Source organism: Strongylocentrotus purpuratus, unplaced genomic scaffold (genome assembly GCF_000002235.5).
Source record: "Strongylocentrotus purpuratus isolate Spur 01 unplaced genomic scaffold, Spur_5.0 spur5_scaffold_17, whole genome shotgun sequence".
NCBI classification, from domain to species: Eukaryota; Metazoa; Echinodermata; class Echinoidea; order Camarodonta; family Strongylocentrotidae; genus Strongylocentrotus; species Strongylocentrotus purpuratus.
Window position 1 is genome coordinate 28,006,140 of NW_022145602.1, and position 12,534 is coordinate 28,018,673.

Consider the following 12,534-nt stretch of genomic DNA (forward strand, 5'->3'; position numbering starts at 1 on the left):
TGCTCGATAATGTAATACATCTTTACAGTAACATGAATTGATGATTGTGTTTGTTTGAATGTATAGTTGATGCATGGTATTGCGGTTCGAGTGTATGCACATGTACGTCAGTGGGCGTTGCCCTATCTTCATGTTCCTGGTGCATTGATCTCTATGTTCTTAAACTTTGTGAATTCCTCTCAATTATGACGATGATACTGATTTTAAGAATAATAATAATAATAATAATTATGATGACAATGATGATAATTATGATAATGATGATAAAATCTAAAATAACAATAATAATGATAATTATAACAATAGCTACACTTCTAATGTTTACGTATCTATCTCTGCACTTAATAAATATATTCCTAGAAGGTACCCATTTACCACAACTTGGTGGAGAGGGGCACAAGTGGATTATTAAAGAACATTAGTGCCGCGCCGGGACTCGATACGCGAGCGATGATCTTGTAATGTTCATGAAGTGCACTTAAAAAGGTTTAATGTACTTATCAAGCCATGGGCACGTACTTAGTAGTGATGTACACACAGGTTAATTGCTGCTTTATTTGTTTGAAAAAATGCACGTATTCAAAATGGAAAAGACTCGTCGCCAAACATGAAAGATCATGTTAGACAAAATTAATATACTAAGATGTCAAGATTGACAACAGGATAAACAAAATATGACTTAACAGTTATACAGAGAACGTTGTGTCCTGGTTAAGGTGGACAAAAGGATATTTGTGAACTTTGTCAACCTGTTCATGTTAGTTAGGAAGATCATGAAGAATATCGTAGCAGAAACGTCCCCTGAAACAGATAGTTCTTTGATATCTTTAATATGACAAGTAATTGCAGAAAGATTAGTACCAAACGCTGATACCACGTGTGTGTCTGGTCCCACCCACACATTTCTGTGTGCGATGAATGTGGCTTCAAGCGAAACTGAGTCAATTTCCTATCATTCTGATTATTTCGAAACCTCCCAGTAGACATTAAATGCTTATTTCCTATCAACCTTTCCAAATTGCTTGCAGACAGTTTCTTTTTTGAAACAGCCTAAACGCTTTTGACCAGAACTCAACACCATTTTAATATCGAAAAAAGACTGACAGTACATCCAGTCCGGTTCCCCTTAAAACACAAATTATATTTCAAGTTCACATAACTGGACAATCGGAAACAAGCTTTCGGTTCCCATTCGTGAAAGGAGATTTTGATTGGTTAGTAATAATAATAATTCGGTTCTTGTATACCGCATATCACATTATATAACGTCTCCATGGGCTTCAAAAGAGCTTTGGAAATTATTACCCTAGCTCAAGCTCCGGCAGCCGTAATCAGTGCACAGTGCATTTCAAGAAAAAAACCCTACCAGGTACCCATTTACCTCACCTGGGTCGAGTGTGGCAAATGTAGATAAATATCTTGCCAAAGGAAATGCCCAGTACTGGATAGACGAAATTTATCTTGATATTCAATCGATCCTCGAACATTTAACTGCCATGGATTAGCAGGCCCCTGGATATAAGCTTCCGCATCCTTCATACAATGTGGCATTTAAACATCGTAAACGAATGTGTGCGTTTGGATACAATTGTTTTATTACGTTTATTGACTGACATCCAGGTCTATCGTAGAATGATGGATTGCAATATATACTTTTGTCTGAGCGTCGCTCGCGGGCAGGAACGTACTAAAGAACTGGCGTTCATTGAACTCACCCAAGACGCGTCATCTTTTCAAAAGTCATTTTGTCTAAAAAGGCCTTCCACAATATCAGAAAATGAATTATTGAACACTTGAGAGGCTTCCTTTATACGCTGATACAATATTTGTAAAGTTGTCGTCAGATCGTGAACAGAGGCGTACCATGTACATGTACCTGTCTGTAGGGTGGCCTGGAAACTGATTACTTCAGAATTTTTTTCTTCAAAAAACAACGCACACAAAATAAGCCAACCAAAAAAGAAACAGCGGGATTTTTTCTGTAAATAGAATGTAAATCAACTTATGAAAATGGGTTTCCCTGAGCAGGTTAGAGATAAAGGTATGTACTGTCTATCCGTTTGCAGTGTAAAACTTCGAATAATATTTTGGACAAGTTGCGGATTGCGTAATGTGAGATTGTGTGGTTCAGGACAATCAAAATATGTGGTTATTGATTCTAAGAAAAATTAAGAAATTGGTTTTCTAACTAAATCTTGGTAAAATATTTCCAGTGAAAACACTTCAAATATGATGTCAGTATTATGTCATCCACGCTACAGAAATGTGGTTTTATAATTTGATTCAACGTAATACAAATTCCGGTCATTTCATTTTTAAGTACAAGAGCACCTTTTTTTTATCGTAAAATATGATTAAAAAATGAATGAGAAACCTCACAAATGATGGTTTCACCTTTAGTAGAATTCAACATCTCTGTGTAGGTATAATTCGGCCATCAATTTCGAATGAATTACAATGAACCCTTCGTAAATCCTTGATCACGTTTTACAAAATGCCCTTGATCCTTCTCTGCAAGACCGAGAACACAAATTAGGGGGTAATGTAAATAAGTATTATGTTGTTATTATCAACAATATACCTTGTTAATTAAGTAGATAATTTGCACTGTGGGCATGCATTCTTTTCGTATCTGCTGATAATCAGGAGACACAGTTTAAATGGAGTGCCGAACCAAGGCCATTATTGATTAGACTGACTACGCGAGCTGTTAATCCGTGTTAACATTGTTAATTAAGGTCGTTCATACTTTGTACCAATTAATCAACCTGTCACTAAAACAATGATCGGGTCATGGAGAGGGCGAACATGACAGGAATAATGGTGGAAAATCTTTGAGAAGTTGAGAATAACGTTATAAACAGAATACATGCCGATATCCATAAAGATGTTACGTCGACATGAATTATATCACGATCAACAATATCTTGCTGCTTAGAAGTATCAGCTTGCATGATGATATACATATACAGTAGGCTTTTTAGGATTTACCAATCCTCCCTCTCTCTTACATGGTGCAACTGCAAGCCTACTGCACAACACTATCTTGTTAACATTGTACATTTTCAACTATGGGTCATTCGTATTATGTACCGATTTATTAAACTGACATTAAAACATCGAGCTAGTCATGGCGACATAAAACTTGATAACAATTATATAAGAGAGGCTGAATATTGAACCACTGCCTAAAATGTTGTACTAAGAACCCAGGTTTATCATGCTAGTATATACAAAAACATGCACTTCTGGAGTTGTGATTGTTGCAAGTGTGCATTTTCCGTTTAATTGTCCAGGGATGTAGCAAATATTGGCAATCGCCGAAGGACCTAGATCTCAGCATCCTGCGGATATCATATTTTTTTGTATACATGTCTGTTTGCAAACAGCCCGCTTTGACGCATTTGTGTTTATTTTTCCTCCTGCCCCATTAGGTCTTGTATAGTATTTATAGAATGCTATCAAATGATGATCACGTCTTGCAAATACCAGCATAAAAATAGAACCGACTGGACGGATTTAGCGATGCCAAAAAAACTTGCAATAATCCGAAGATTTGATAAGATTCTTGTCGCCAGTGATATATCTTTTCCCATATATAGGCCTACCTCGAGTGCTACAAAAGCTCAAATGCTACGAATGCCTATAGGTGATGTTCAGAATTTAATCATTTTGATGGGGTGACAAGTATCATTTGGATGTCCTTATTTTGAACCCAACTATCTTTGCTGATTGAATGTACAAATAATAAATCACATATTTGATTAACTCTTTAGATGCCACACAAATAACAAGACAACATTGTAATAATACTCATGGGATACCAAATTCTTCAAGATTATTTGAATGTTTCAAGTACAATAATAACATAGGTGTTAACGAATTTGCCATCGAGCAAAACAAGACCGGAACTACGGAATTTTACAAAGCCCTTGTGTTTCACAAATTAAAACCTTCCTCAATAGGTGCAAATTGATTTGTGTATTAATGCACGTATTGCAAAGGAGCGACTGTGTAGAGGGACAACGAAAGCAACCGAAAGTGTTAAAATTGAATAATGTTATATGGTAACTTTAAACAGGTCTCATTTGTTGATTGCCATTTAAAAGCTAAGATAAGGGCATTGGATACAAATTCAGAAGTTAAGAAGACTGAGAATAGTGGGAAATAAAATGGCAGAGCCGTAAAGGTCGAGAGGAAACTACCTTGCCCACTCGAGCTACTATGTATACAGTGTTTATTATATCAAACGGTAAACTACCATAGAATAATTCCTGCCGAAGCATGCATGAATCATATGTTTCATGCACAACTTAACACGAGAATATATAACCAACATAAAAATAAACCCTCGCCGTCTCCACTGTGTCTATGTTGACATAAAACGTGAGGAAATTAGATGCTTAAAGTGGTATCATCGGCTTGTATAGTCCCATGTACCGCTTTTGCTGTTTTTTCCCCTTCATACTCTCCAATGCACCCTGAAGCCGCACATCACAAATCTTGTATATGATATGTGATTTTTACGTTCCATTAGAACACTCAATCTAATCAAGGCATGCTCAGGTGGCACTCACTCAAGCTTTCGCAAAGTGCGTTCATACCCATTTTAATATCGGTTCCGAGAGGTGATTAGCAATGGTGTGCAGAGATGGGCTCAATAACACACACTGCGGTTTTAATTTGAAACAACGATTCGGATTAGACATTGGTGATCCTTTTTAAACAATATATGGATGCGATGATGGTCTTGACTAGCCATTGCCATGTTGTGATTGATTGCATTTTTCTGATGCTATAGGGCTTAGGTTTTCCTGTACCTAGCGCCTGATGTTGAACAAATCACACTCAATTCCTTTGCAAACATATGCAACTCGTATGTGGACAACTTATACAATTATCTTTTTACCGTCCTTACGCCATGATAAGGCGCTACAGCATTGAATTTCCGCCTACTTGGTACTCATGTACCTCACCTGGGTGGAGGGTGGCTAATGTGGACAACATCTTGCCTAATGACGTTCGTGCTGTGGTAAAGATTCGATCCCCATCCCTAATACACTAGCCCTGTTGATAATGACATCGATATTACCATATTCTATTGTGGACCTCAAAACGCGAGTTACAGATCAAGGCAGTTGTTTTGGGGAAAGAAAATCAGGCATGGATACACACACACAGTTACAAAAATGGTGATTATAACGCCTGGCTGGCAGCAGCAAGATGCTATCACGTGCTTCATCAACTGGACTGGTATATCATGCGGTCTCAAGTCAGAATTTGGTTAGATCGGTTTATGTGGGTGCTAAACGGGAGAGAAAAAAATGTGACTAGAAAGAAGATGAGGAGCTAATAGAAGCTGTTGATTGCTTGCCCTAACCGCGCTTCAACCGCAGACAAACGCGATTATATTCAAGAGTACCTAGATGTGAAGCTAGGTGTGGTATTAGCTTGCATTGAGAGAAAGAGGTGGAGAGAGAGAGAGAGAGAGAGAGAGAGAGATGGAAAAAAGGGGTGGAGGAACAGTAACATTTTTCAATATGATTATCTTCTTTCGGCAAATAAGATGTGTCTTAATTGGTAAGCATTACTTCAGACCTGCATCTTCACCATTCCATACTTAAATCAAGTTTCCAGTGTTTTCACAGATTCTTTGATTATCATATTTTACCGAGCAAGAATTAATCATGTCAAGTTAGACTTCAGAAAACATGAAATACGAAATATTGACATGAATTAATTTAACATCAAATTCATCGTCATTGACCTACATCCATAAATAAGACCATTTGATGATATGATATGAATATGTTCTGTACAAACAATCAAGAACTCGTTTTACCTATTTTGTAATATTATCCTATGATTTTGTCGTGTAGTAAATACAAGTTGTGGAATTCTACAGTTTAGTTTATTAAATTTTTGATGGACGCAGAACAAAAATACTTTTCATAAATTTAATCCGGACATCCTTGACACGAAGACTTAACACAGTCATACCGAATCATCTCTCTGTCTCTCTATCTGCGATTAAAGAAGGACCCCCCAAGTGGATGACCCAAAATATAATGAACTACTTGATGTCATTTATGATATATCAAAATCAATTTTTGACATCTTTCATTTTCATTTTCTTTTTCTTTTTAATTTTTTGGGGCTTCTTTTCTTGAACCATATCAGGATATCAACACGTGTAAGCAAACGCGTCATCCATTTTGAGGGTTTCCAGATATTTTTTATTCTTGTCATTTTTCTGTCTTGTTTCTCTGTACTATATATATTCTACCTGTAAAATGTGATGTTTTTGAAGAGATGTAATATACTTCATGTTAACGACGAATCAGCGAATTCAGCTATGATGCATTCGTTCTAAGAAAATAGGATTAACTTGACGGGAAAATGGAGGAGTGAGCATTTCCTTTCTCGGCTGTTAATCAATAAGAGGGAAAAAGAATTAGGAAGATGAAAGAAATTCAGCGGAAATGGAATGGTTACGAAATTTAATTCTTAAGAAACCATATTCTTCGAAGATCCTTTCAAGGGATGCCTTAGAATTATACAATAAAGATTCTTAGAAACGATTTGTTTTTCACGCACGGATCTTCACATTTATGTAGTCGCGGTTATGTTACTTTATATTCTTTTACATTCTCCTTGCTTTCCATAAAGCTTTTAAGGTGTCATTTTTCATTGCGGTCCTAACAAATCGTACTTGTTGACAACAATTTATTTCGTGCTACAAGCGAGTATAAGACGTGTATGAATGACAAGGATAGGAGGAAGAATGAAACAAAAACAAGCCGGGAGAAAGTATACTGACTGGGGGATCCTGATTAAAAGGAGGAGTTGAATAAAAATATTTAAAAAACGATGAAATTATATTGGGAAAGCTTCAGGGGAGTTTTGAAAGGAGGACAGAAAACAAATCTCCGAAAAGCAGGCCTAGAAAAAAAAACGCAAAACACATACAGAAGAACAAGAATAACGGTCGACAAACAGTGTGGAAAGATATTTATTAAAAAAAGAAAGACCTTTGCACGTACACAACAAGTGCATAAATGCACTAACTATGGAAGAAAACTGAAAGAGACAATGGAATAATATCGACTCTTAAGGGTCAATTCTATAATTCATTTTTGTTAGATGCGTGATTGCTGTTATATCTGGCAGTCTTTATTAATTAATTAAAAAGAAATAATGCATAAATCTACTTACAAAATTTCCTGGACAGGATCTTAGGCAAAAAAGCTTTGGTTTCGGATCGAGGATAATACAATATGAAAAATAGGAGAGTGAAATTGCTATAGGAAAATAAGATTGACCTTTATGAGAGCTTTGAATTTAAATTACTCTGGGGAAGAACATCAAAGGCGATTCGCTCAGTATAAAAATCTTCTCTAAGAGGTTTGATGATTAAGAGGAAATTTGATGAATTTGGTAGATGGATTTTCTGATAAGAAGCCTTAATAAAAAATGCGCTCCTCATCATCTTAAAGATAAACCTGAGTTCTGCTCATGCAGTTACATGTTCAGAGAGACCGTGTGGAATCAATTGGGAATGGTTGACTGTGAAGTACATCCTTACTCATGTACTATGAGGTTTTAGGAAGCTAAAATGAAAGAAATCGATGTATATTCTTGCTGAAAATGTCACACATTGCATACAGAAATGGGTAGATGGAACTACACATAGGGGATCTGAAAGGATTACATGAAATGTTGGTGTCTTTGGGATATTCAGCTGTTTTCCGCCATATTTGGAATGCGAAATAGCGATGAAGCGCGAGTACTAAACCTAGTTATCACATTTTACTTGTTAATCTTCCTCTTTGTCGTTTTTTTACCGCAAAATAAAGACATGTATTCTTCAGGCTTCGCTAATATAACCGTCACTCGTTATGATAATTTAAAATTAAATTATTTGTTGCGTTGTTATTTATTTCTTCTAATAGTGTATCACGTATATGACTACACTGGCCAAGTTGGAATCATTTTTAAAGTTCATTTCTGATTAAAATCATGACAAGTAATATGCGTATCAAATTAAATCAACTGGTATACATGTATAACATCTGAATAAGAAGTAAACCCCACTCCGTAAGATATTTGCAGATGGTGAAATACATTGCTTTGTGTTCGTTTCCGTAATATTTTGCTGGCGCATAATGAAGAAATCATTGTTATTCGAGTCTGGTAGATGAGTGACTCGAAGCGTTGAGCTAAATTTAGATCTCGTCGAACATGTCGAGTTATGATTGATGGCATTCACACATTGTGTTTGACCCGGTGTGTCCTTTTTCACGCCGAGAGTGGCGCTCACGGCTTGCAGTAACGATCGAAAATTTCCAGAGCCGTCGGTGTGATATTTAAGATGGCGTCGGGGGGGGGGGGGGGGGGTGGGAGGGGCATAATACCCCAGTGACTAGATGATTTAGAACTCGTATAATGATTGTCATGAATTAATTCGAAACATGATATGTAACTTGAAGAAATGAAATAACTACAAGCGAATCCACGATGACATTGAAGTGAAATATAGAGGTATTTTGTATCTTATATACGGAACAGAATACAGGAAACAGTGTTGTAGACATAAACTGATAAGGGGGGGGGGGGGCGGTATTAGTTCCAAATGGGGAATAATGTATTTAGAGGGGTCTTCAAATAGAGGATGATCGCGGCTTCATATGGATATGCCACTAGTACAAAACTTCAGACAAAAAGTTCCTGAAAAAATATCGGTTTACATATGGTACGATTATTATATTACACCATCAACCCCAATATTAGGGACTTTTAGATTTGCACGACGAGAACTGGACTGTAACGTGTGGTGAAAATATAAAAGTCCCTATTATGTTACTGGACGGTACTCTTCCCTTCTCTCACATATACACTAACGCACTCACACATCATACATGTCCACTATCGCCTATCATCAAGAAGAATTTACGGTACGCCGGTCTAGCTGATACAGCAATAGACCGCTAAATTTCATGATTGTACATCTCCAACCCACATCCCCTACACACACGCACACCCTCTCTCTTATAGACTCATACATACACATACCCACACCCACACACGCGCCTCACCTCACGCACACCCTCTCTCTCTCACATATACAGAGACATACACATAAACATACGCACACTCACTCGCACATGCGCCTAACCCCACGCACACCATCTTTCTCACAGATACAGAGACACACACATAAACATACGCACACTCACTCACACATGCGCCTAACCGTACGCACCTTACCCCACGCACACCTCCTGTCCGTCATGACGGAGACGGATCGGGGCCCGCGAAACCTCTGACATATATCGACTTTATCCATCTCGATGGACCGAGTAAAGTAAATAAACCTATACCGATAATGAAATTATGATAGAGACTCGTGGCACTATGATTGAACGAGCTTTTTGCCTACAAGTCACAGTCATCAGATTTCATTTCCGTTTGGTGATTGAACGCTACCGTAGGCCTCTTTCTGTTTTCAACATGTAGGTCTACACAGTATTATTGTTTGCTTTCAGTTATGAAAATATGAACAATCTTAGACTTAAATATGAAAGATTTCGATACGCTCTCACTGACAATGGAAAAGTAAACAACAGAGTCCTTCAAAGATTATTATCATCATTTTTTTTTCGGGGAGGGAAAATAAACTATTCACCCTTTTCTTTGAAGTTTCGAACTCATATGGAGTTAGGTTATACATGTGCAAGAAGACCAAACACCGCGTTCATATTCATGGCAAAGGTAGGTTTGTGAGACATAAAGTTCAGATGAATTATGCAGCCCCTTACACCCGCAAAGTTGTTCTACTTTAGACCCCAAGCCGCAAAGCGAAAAGGCCTCCTAGGGTATAGTGGATGGACTTTAGAAGAAATGTTAGTCAGTTTCCATGTGCAGTAGGTCATAATTCGCTGACGCCATACTTGGTGGAAATACCATTAAAGGGTATGCAAGTTTGCACCCAGCAAATCCGTAGTCCCATCAAGAAACCCATTCTCGGAGAGTCCTCGGGTGATGAAAATGTAAGATAATGACTTTCTATTTTGGGCGATTTTAGGTAAATGCAAAGCATTTCATAGGGGCTTTTGGTTTTAAAATTAAGGGATAATCCTAGTGATTGAAAACACCTGTTATTGGGTAAACACCATAATAGTGTCAAATTCTCCATGAGAGCCCACGACTAAGGATGCCAACAAGGCATCATAAAATCCCTCCGCTGTCTCCGATTTCTCTGTAAACATGCATAGGACCAGAGGCAGGTGTGGAGATGGTCTCCCCCGGCTTCGAAGGGGTGTCAGCCCGGTCAGACATTAATGGATGATGAGGCGTCCAGGGACTCGGGCGCGATGATGATACGGCCGATGGTGTCGGATCAAGAACTAACGATTTCCACGACATGTCTAGAGGATCAGATTCGACAGCTAGGGTTTAACATTTCAACATCGATTCCATTTCTGATGTCATGACTATTTTTCTGTTACTTGACATCATTACCAAATAAGATCCAAAATCCAAGACTTTGTTCATGCAAAATGATGATCAAGATGATGTTACAGCTTTGAAAACCTAGTTTTTGAATGGATTTGTATAACGTTTTTATGCTTTTTAAACATTTTTGTAATTTCATGATTTGATCGACCGTTTAATGCAAACAAGGTACAGGGTACCATTTATCTAGGGATGTGCAGGGTTCGTGTCACGTATGAAGGGGTAATGATTATTTTGTGGCACGGCCGGCAGGGATTTAACAATGACATGGGGATTGGCTATTTAAATCTTAAATGTTTGGTTGGCGGTTTAAGCTAAGCTTCACGTGTTCCACTTATGTCTCCGATGATTCGCTCGTCATGCTACAGCCTTAGGGAACATTGCGGCAAGAGGGAGAGAAATGGTGACGGAGAGAAAGGGGAGAGAGGGGGAACTTGAGAGGAGAGAGAAAGATGAGCAGGAGAATGGGAAGGAGGAGGAGGAAGAGAGAGAGAGAGATAGAGAGAGAGAGAGAGAGAGAGAGTGAGAGAGAGAGAGAGAGATAGAGAGCAGAGACAGGAAGAGCGATAGGTAAGGGAGAAGGGCAAGTACGCAAAATTAGAGATATAAATAGTTCGGCCTACATACATGACAGAGAGTAAAAAGAGGAACTGTAAATAAAAGCCTATGTGTGTAATCTTTTCCTGGTATATTAAAGCAATTAGAAAGAAAGAGAAAGGAAGATAGAAAGAGATGGGTGAGAAAGAGAGAGGGTGGAAAAGAGACGGGGAAAGAAAAAGAATTTCAACGCCTTGATTTTGAATAAATCAATACCTTACTTTAACAATAATAACGCCACATGTGTATTAAGCCTATATCCAATGAGCTAGCAAACAACTCTATTCTTTTTCAAAAAATCTGCACAATGTACTTATGACGGTTTCAATTTTGTGCTTACTAACATAAACTGAATTCAACGATAGACTGGCAGAACCTCCCTTGTTCCTTATGTATGAAGTATATACTTTCTTCATTCCTTCAAAATGGTAATAACTGTTGTCCATGTTTTCTCTTTTTACAGCTGTGACCGTAAGATTTCTCACAAGGCGATATATCGGCGAGTACGAAAGCAATATCGGTAAGTTATCAATTAATATATCCTTTGTGCAGGTGTTGAGTAATATCTGAGAAATATATATATTCTTTTTTATTTGTAGTTGTTAAATGTACATGAACCAACATTTAATGTGTAACGATTACTTTTGTATGGCTAAATATTACAATTACCGTCAGTTTTGCTTTATTGGTAACTTCCTTTTGTTTTTTTCGACCAACCAATTACTTTCAAGTCGGCATCCATATTTTTGACGATTAATTGCCACCGTTGAATGATTTCGCTATCAAATATTTTCACATAGTAGGTAGTGAAATCAAGACGCCCACAACAAAAAAAAAAAAATACAAAAAAAAAAAACGAAAGTAAAACGACCAAATAAACAAACTAAAAGTGTATGGGTATCTTTAGTAGATATGGAAACACTACTGGTTTCAGAGGAGTAAAAGGTGAAAATTATAATTTTCTCAATGTTTGCACTTCTTAACTTTTAACCATCATGATATTGACTTCTGTATCGTATGCATACTGATCGTAATATACCTTTGTTTGCATTTACCCCTCTATATTTTATCGTACACTTAAGGGACGTCATATAATCGTTACTCTGCAGCGTAGTGTAAGGAGGAAGGATACATTTCAAATAAAGAACGAAAGATATAGAAGAGAGAGAGAGAGAGAGATGCAGACAGGAGATGAGAGAGAAGGAGAGAAAGTAAAACGAAAGAAAAGATAGAGGGAGAGGGCGAAAGAGAGTGAGAGAGAGAGAAATGGGGACAAAGAGAGCCCATCCATGAGAGGAATTTGGTACATGGGTTTGAAAATGTCAATACTAATTTAGTATACCAACTTAAGCTGACAGCACCACAGATAAAATTTAGCTTGACTAGAGCTTGGCACAATGGCCGCGCAGATCTTTTTGTAAA

The 12,534-nt window shown here is 37.6% G+C and overlaps 1 protein-coding gene across 1 annotated transcript in view; it reads left to right on the forward strand.

Annotated features, from left to right (window-relative positions):
* LOC581260 (ras-related and estrogen-regulated growth inhibitor) overlaps positions 1 to 12,534 on the forward strand; it is a 49,769-nt gene that overhangs the window by 28,373 nt on the left and 8,862 nt on the right. The window contains exon 3 of the mRNA XM_030988032.1: positions 11,576 to 11,632. Within this exon, the coding sequence (XP_030843892.1) occupies positions 11,576 to 11,632 (57 nt within the window). The remainder of the gene's footprint in view (positions 1 to 11,575; positions 11,633 to 12,534) is intronic.